Raw genomic sequence first — 8,012 nt, 5'->3', positions numbered from 1 at the left:
AAAACCCATATAGTAAGTTATGACAGGCTCTGTAGTGACAAAATGTGAAACAATTCAAAAAGAAAAAAATATCAATATTATACTACAAGAATAAACGAAAAACAATACGGGATACCGCAACCAACGAAAACCACTGGATTGTAGGCTCCTGGTATGGAAAATGTACTGAAAGAATGTGGCTGGTAAATTATGTTTAAAGGCCCTTGTTTCTCCCTCTAACATGGGACATTGGTGTGAAAGAACAACATAAGAGCAAACAGTAAAAACAAGATCGGTACTAAAGCACAAAGACAAATAACAAACAGATCAAAGACACAAATTACCAATCTAAGAGTTCTCGCAGTTACCAAAAGATAAGGTCAAAAAATATTATGATTAAACAATGTTCCTGAAAACTTAGAAAATAAACATTACACCTCGAACGAATTTAGTTTATATACACATACGTTGCAAAAAATACTTATGAATATGTCTAAAAAAAGCAACAACACATGTTTAACAAACAATACGAAAAGTGTTTTATTTCCCGGAATATTAATTGATAAAATTTTATGCACAATACAAAATTATTTATCTTATAGTTTTTTCCTTTACAGTATCTCAGAAACAATCATGCATGGTCTCCAGGGATAATTCCAGCTGGATTTTTGTATAAACCCTGAATTTAAAATGAAAGCTAACCTTTACCTCGTTCAATCTTAATTTTATACTTGAAAATGAAAGAGCAGTACAAGATAAAAATAGCTGTAACAAGTTGACAATTATTATATAAATAGTATAAATGGGGTCAAACTTTCACTTCCGCGTTTGATATTATTTATATTTTTTTAAACAAAATCCCTGTTTGTATTGATAAAGTCAATCAAATTATCACATGGTTCCAAATTTTTTAACAGATTGAGTGTCGGGTAGAATATAGATATGAGGTAGTTGTCACAGTCTGGGTCACAGTAGATTACACATTTTCACATGACTATTTCTGGTTGAATAAACCGGATCAAAGTCCAATTTAGTCAACAAATACGAAAAATTGAAGACAAATATGGCGAAGTTCTACTCGGTGATTAGTTTACTAGTGTTTATTGTGGAAGTTTCATCTATCACAAAATGTAAGTTTATGTCAATACGAAAGAAGAAACTTTATAAATATGTATATACCAATTTTACAAAACGAAAGTACCAAATTAAAACCAAAACAGTTGGGTTAAACGTATGTGGAACAAATGAGAGAAAAAAAGTCGACATCTTAAGTAGAATATTCCACTCAAAACTGTGCTTGTGACCGTCTTGAACTTACAGTGAGGTGTGAGCTTTTACTGATTGTTGAAAGTTCACTATCACTATGTCATTGGGATGAAGAATAGCAATAAAAACTAAAATTTTTTCAAGTGCGTGTAGGGATTTTCTGTCAGCAATTCCCTTATTTTCCATTTCACACATACAAAACAAAACAAAAAACAAAACAAAACAAAACACAAAAATAAAAAGAAACATTCAAAAATGTCAAAGTCAACAAATTGTTTCCATTTAATGACAAATGTCTATACCATATGTACATCAAGCTCTCAATCTTATTGAATCCTATTAACAGCAATTTGTCATATTTTAGATACATATTTTTGAGATAGTAAAAAGCTATGTACAATATCACACTATAAATAGAATATTACGCATGGGTTCATATGTTAATTGTTCATATACTATTTTGTTCGTCTTTTTATTTCTTTTATGACCCTTTTATTAATGGACTGTTTCTCTGCGATTTGAGTTTGATCCTTTTAGTATCTTCTCACAATTTTCATGTATATGTATATTTATTATGCTTTCTTTTTCTGTGAAATTTATTTTATCTTTCAGATGAATTGAAATCTGTATGTGGTAGTCCTTCACAGATGTTAACAATACCTACAGATGGAGACATGTTACTAACACAATCCTCATCAGATCCTCTTTTACCTAATATGACATGTGTTGTGTCTATTTACAATCCCATGACAAAGTATCCTGGGAGAGTCTTGGCATATTTTGAAAGATTTTCTACAGATGAAAGTAAAGATTGTGTCAATTCTCGTTTGGATATTTATGATGAACGAGGAACAAGTGTAAATAAGGCTCTTACAGGTTAGACTAATACCATAGATATATGGGTTTATATACATAGATGATAATAATGTTGGTACCAATATCAATTAAGTTTTGACTTTCTGTATTTCTATTACTTGTCCATAGTAAAAATAACTATGAATATGATCTCAGTACTGCCTCTAAAACAAAACTTCAGCTATCTGATAGAATTATTTACATCTATCCAATTTATAAAAGATTGATAATTACTAAATGAGGCTTAAACATTATTTTTAAAAACAATTATATTAACTGCAGTTTGTCAATAGATCACAAGCAAAGTCCCATTGATTTAAAATCCAAAATTTGAATTGATATTAAACAAATAAACAAAAAATAAACAAGCTTTATTGGTTAAAATAATATATGATTTATATACAAATTAGAAGAAAAACACTACTTTCCACTGAAAAGTACAAAATTAAAGAGTCTGACCGTTTTAACAATATATATATTTAATGATAATCTGAGTGAAATATATTAGCATAATGTTAAATCTAAACAAAACATGCAATACTTCATACCAAAATAGTTCTAAAAATCTTCTTTATGACAAGTAAATTTACAACAGCAGTCAGTTTCTGATCCATATTTTGTTTAGAATATCTACATGTATTAACATATACAGGCAGTTTTTTTGTTAAATACATGTCTATAGCTCATTTTTATTGTTAAATTGATATATATGTGGTGACTCTGAATAAAACACTTACTTATATTATACCAGTATTATATTTGTTCCCTTTATAGGTCCAAATGGTGTTTGTGGTAATAAGGAGAGTCTTGATTTATATTATAATTCTACACAACAATACATGACCTTCAAGTTTAGAGACGTGAACCAAACATCAAACTTCAGAGTCGTGTTAACAGCAGCGCATACAGGTATTAACCTTTAGATGTATTTGAATTAGTATCAAATTGTTCAATTAAGTCACATGTAACATTTGCTTATTTTGAGTAAAAGAGGGTCGAAAGATACCAAAGGAACATTCAAACTCATAAGTCGAAAATAAACTGACAACGCCAGGTGCTCCGGAAGGGTAAGCAGATCCTGATCCACAAAGTAAAGAGTTTTTTTCCATTGAATTTCGTCACGGTTACTTAACACCACCTTCCACCACAAATGTTATACATTTATGACAGTTTTCATATCTGAACTATTATTTGTTTCGATCGTCACCTATGAGTCTTTCGTAAACAAAACACGAGTCTGGCGCACAAAATTTTAATCTGGTATCTATAATGAGTTTGTGAATTATACATGTATAGACCAAATTTTGATAAAGCTTTCAAGGAGCTAATTTCAATAACCATTGAATATAAATGTCCGTTGTCAACTGTTTATTACTTTTCCTAGGTACATGTCAAGAGAGTGAGTTTGGTTGTGGAAATGGCTTTTGTATCCGACGACATCTAGAATGTAATGGTTACAACAACTGTGGAAACGATATCGACGAACTGGCATGCGTGGTAGAATTAGCTGCGGGCATTATCGTCGTCATTATAGTTGGCACAATTTTGGCTATCATTTGTATCGCGACAGCAATTATGTGCTTGATTTGCCGCCCACGACGTAGGAACATATATACACGGATATAAAAGAATGTACTGGAAAAAAGTGTTTGACGAACTCTGTTGTTGTGTTGCAAGCTGAATGCAAAATGTATCTGATTTTCGAGGGCAGGTTGTTTCTTCCTTTGTGAAGGTATACACATACGTGCCTCTGGAATGGGTCCCTTTTTGAAATGTCAACTTTATATGGGTTACAATTTCACCACGAACAAATGTCAATGGGTCATTAATTTTCATCTTTTGATTAGATATTTGTATATATGCTGTTTTATCCTTTAAATCAAATCAAAATATTTGAATGTGTTATGATTTTAATATGAAGTATATTTATGAGTTGTGATTTTCACAAGACTTCAATATATGATTAAGGGTGTTTTCAAAATCCCAGCCGCACGTCTGTGCCCTAAAATGCCATGTTAAGACCCCCCCCCCCCTCCTATCTTTTCCCCTGTGATGAGGTTGTTGTGTATCGATTTTTGTGTTTTGCATTGCTCTTTACAACTAACGTTATACCGGAAAATAGAAATTAAACGTTATTTTATTGTATTTATAGATCTGGAAAAATGTTTGTATTATTATAGATATCAATATTAGGAAAAGAACGTTATTGTTTATATTTTATTGTTCATTTTTTGTATTAAAATCCTTTAAATTAATATTATTTCATAAAAGTATTAAATTTATGGCATCAACGAAGTTACAGAATAACAAATCATTAACAATACAGAAATAGAAATTACTTATATTGATAAGTTATTGTTCAAAGACCACTATAAAATAATTTTTTGGGAAAAACGAGTTAAAGGTCGAGAAGATTTAGAGCTTGACATATACATGTATATGCATTTGTCTATTATTGAAGACTTTTTTCACTATAGATATCTTAATTTTGTTATGTTTGAGGTCATGTCCTATTGACGTTTACAACGTAAGACCTTTAACGACGAGCAAACCCCATACCGCATAGCCATCTAAAAAGGCCCAAAAATAACAAATGTAAAACAATTCAAACAAGAAAACTAATGACCTGATGTATGTACAAAACAATAAATGAAAAACAAATATGATAAACAGTTACCAACGACAACCAATGAATTACAGGCTCCTGACCTTGGACAGGCACATACAAAATGTGGTGGCCTCAAACATGTTTGCGGGCGCCCAGCCCGCTCCCTAACCCGGGACGGTTACTGAAAGTTAGTTCAAAGGCAATAACAACTAATAAAACTGTAAAAAAAAATCACAATGTTTATTTTAAGCATATTTTCATGCAGTTATTTCTTTTTATTCTTTATAAAAATGGCCATATGGTGCATGTCTATAAAATTATTATGAAAACGCTTGCGTGGATTTAACAATTAGATTTGTAATATTTTCCCTGACACAGTAATGTGCGAATTGTCCCATAAGCCAAGTATAGCTTGGCAAGTGTAAGACATTCCAGGTCAATCAAAATTTTAAATTTCAAATATTTTATGATAATCAAATCAAATGGACTGGAAAACAATTACAAAATATATTTACTAATCCTGTCCAAATATACAAGAAGGACACGACATAACTATATGTACATAAAATACATCTAAATAGTCCTGCCCACCGAAAATCAATCCAGGGATTATGTAAATCCAACTATACTGAAAGTTTAAGTATAATGGAGTTGGATATATGCAATCGCTATAAATCCATAAAATGAGAATCGAAGTGGATATATTGTTGATGCGGATTGACCATAACATTAATACACATGGTGCACAAAACATAAAATGTCAAACACTATATAATATTAGACAGTCCACCATATTGAAGCAAATAATTTGAGGTGTTTAAAAATTTTAATGTTTCGTATTGAATTTGACTGGTAAGAATGATAGAAAAATATAATTTAGTGAAATGGAAAGAGAGAGATACACAACTGAACAAATATTCAAAATAAACAAATAGATTAAAAGGTTTTCAAAAAGGTAAATAAACGTGAAACGGATCAAATTTTGAGAATCTCCTAGTACTGTCAATGTAGTCTTGAACTATAACTGTCAATGTAGTCTTGAACTATAACTGTCAATGTAGTCTTGAACTATAACTGTCAATGTAGTCTTGAACTATAACTGCCAATGTAGTCTTGAACTATAACTGTCAATGTAGTCTTGAACTATAACTGTCAATGTAGTCTTGAACTATAACAGTAATTTCTATAGTTTCATATACTGTTTAGTCAGGTGAACCACTTAAGAGTATATCAATATCTTGATTACCTTTAAACTTACTGATGTCACGGAAAAGGTGTATCCGTTGTCTCATACAGAGGAGACAAACATAAATTTACTCACCACAGATACCAGGATTGAAATTGTGTACGACAGACGTGAGTTTCGTTACAAAAGATTCATCAGTAATGCTCGAATCAAAAACGTTAAAAAGGCAAAATAAAGCATGAAGTGCTGACTACTGGGCAGGTGATGCCCTCGGGGAGAAATCCTCCACCAGCACTGGAATCGACCCAGGGATTGTTGATAAACTCATCATTGATACAAGGTTTATGATTTTGTACGCCAGTCTCGTACAAAAGGAGTGGAAACTGTACTTCACTGCATCACCACAATCACATTGAGATCTGTCAGACAAATGTGACTTGAACAAGTGATATTTTAGATTACTAGCTTAATTTCAAAGCTGGCAAAACGTTATATAAGCATGTCGAAACCCTGATTCAAAAAAGCGCATACGAATTTAGAAAGTCACCATTAAGAGGTTTCTTAAACAAGGAAAAGCTTGAAACATTCTTGCTTTAGTCTTAGATACACGATTTTTTATTAGTTGTTATTGGCATTGACCTAGCTGTCAGTAACTGTGAGTACTCTCAGGTCTGTACTTGGTGTCTATTTTTGTTTTAGGGATGTATATATACCTTGTCACGTCCGGTCTGTATTTTCGTTACTTGTTTTTCTGCTTTGTATCGATCTGGTGAGTTAAACCCTTTTCAACTGATTTTTATAGTTTGTTTATATGTTGTACTTTTACACCACTGTTTCATGGTAAGGGGGAGGGTTGGACGCCCGCTAACGTATTTAACCCCGCCACATCCTGTATGTGTCTGTCCCAAGTCAGGAGCTGTCGTTTGTTGCTGTATATCATATTTGAATTTCGTTCATTGTTTTTGACATAAATTAGGCCCTTATTTTTCTCGTTTGAAATGTTTTACAATCGTCATTTTGCGCCTTTTATGGCTAACTATGCGGTATGGGTTTTTGCTCATTGTTGAAGGCCGAATGTAACCTATAGTTGTTAACTTCTATGTCATATGGTCTCTGGTGGAGTGTTGTCTCATTGGCAATTATACTACATCTTCTTATTAGCTCACCTGGCAGGAAGGGCCAAGTGACAATGTGTTGTAACTTTGAAGCCGATTCATCAACCAAGATGGCCGCCAGAGGGTGACTTAGTTTAACATAGGACCCTATGGGAAATACATACAAATGTCTTCTTTCAGAGAACCACTAAATGGAATGAAATAAAACATGGCATGAGTGTTTCTTATGAGATGCTGACCGGGTGATGTTATTTTGAAGCCGATCCATCATCCAAGATGGCCGCCAGAGGGGGACTTAGTTTAACATAGGACCCTACGGGCAATACATACAAATGTCTTCTTTTAGAGAACCACTGAATGGAATGAAATAAAACATGGCATGAATGTTACTAATGAAGTGCTGACTAAGTGCTGTTACTTTGAAGCCGATTCATCAACCAAGATGGCCGCCAGCGGGGACATCGTTTAACATAGGACCCTATGGGAAGTACATACAAATGTCTTCTCTTAGAGAACCAATAAATGGAATGAAATAAAACATGGCATGAATGTTCCTTATGAGGTGCTGACCAAGTGTTGTAACTTTGTAGCGATCAATAATCCAAGATGGCCGCCAGCGGGGGACTTCGTTTAACATAGGACCCTATGGACAATACATACAAATGTCTTCTTTTAGAGAACCACTGAATTGAATGAAATAAAACATGGCATGAATGTTACTAATGAAGTGCTGACCAAGTGCTGTTACTTTGAAGCCGATTCATTAACCAAGATGGCCGCCAGCGGGGACATCGTTTAACATAGGACCCTATTGGAAATACATACAAATGTCTTCTCTTAGAGAACCAATAAATGGAATGAAATAAAACATGGCATGAATGTTCCTTATGAGGTGCTGACCAAGTGTTGTAACTTTGTAGCGATCAATCATCCAAGATGGCCGCCAGCGGCGGGACTTCGTTTAACATAGGACCCTATGGACAATACATACAAATGTCTTCTT

The 8,012-nt window shown here is 33.1% G+C and overlaps 1 protein-coding gene across 1 annotated transcript; it reads left to right on the top strand.

Moving 5' to 3' along the window:
- The first annotated feature begins 868 nt into the window (after nucleotides 1–868).
- LOC127700619 (uncharacterized) lies at nucleotides 869–4,355 on the top strand. The gene is made up of 4 exons (XM_052204167.1): nucleotides 869–1,109; nucleotides 1,858–2,121; nucleotides 2,875–3,009; nucleotides 3,485–4,355. The coding sequence occupies exons 1-4, from the start codon at nucleotides 1,043–1,045 to the stop codon at nucleotides 3,724–3,726; spliced, it is 708 nt and encodes a 235-aa protein (XP_052060127.1). The 5' UTR covers nucleotides 869–1,042; the 3' UTR covers nucleotides 3,727–4,355.
- The last annotated feature ends 3,657 nt before the right edge of the window (nucleotides 4,356–8,012 follow it).

Source organism: Mytilus californianus, unplaced genomic scaffold, assembly GCF_021869535.1.
Source record: "Mytilus californianus isolate M0D057914Y unplaced genomic scaffold, xbMytCali1.0.p SCAF_5, whole genome shotgun sequence".
In the NCBI taxonomy this organism is placed as follows: Eukaryota; Metazoa; Mollusca; class Bivalvia; order Mytilida; family Mytilidae; genus Mytilus; species Mytilus californianus.
Note: the sequence above shows the minus strand (reverse complement) of the source record. Positions and strands in the feature narration are given on the sequence as shown.

Coding starts and splice junctions, on each gene's coding strand:
- LOC127700619 (XM_052204167.1), top strand. CDS start 1,043: ATGGCGAAGTTCTACTCGGTGATTAGTTTACTAGTGTTTATTGTGGAA. Junction 1,110..1,857: donor AGTTTCATCTATCACAAAAT/GTAAGTTTATGT, acceptor TTTATCTTTCAG/ATGAATTGAAATCTGTATGT. Junction 2,122..2,874: donor TGTAAATAAGGCTCTTACAG/GTTAGACTAATA, acceptor TTCCCTTTATAG/GTCCAAATGGTGTTTGTGGT.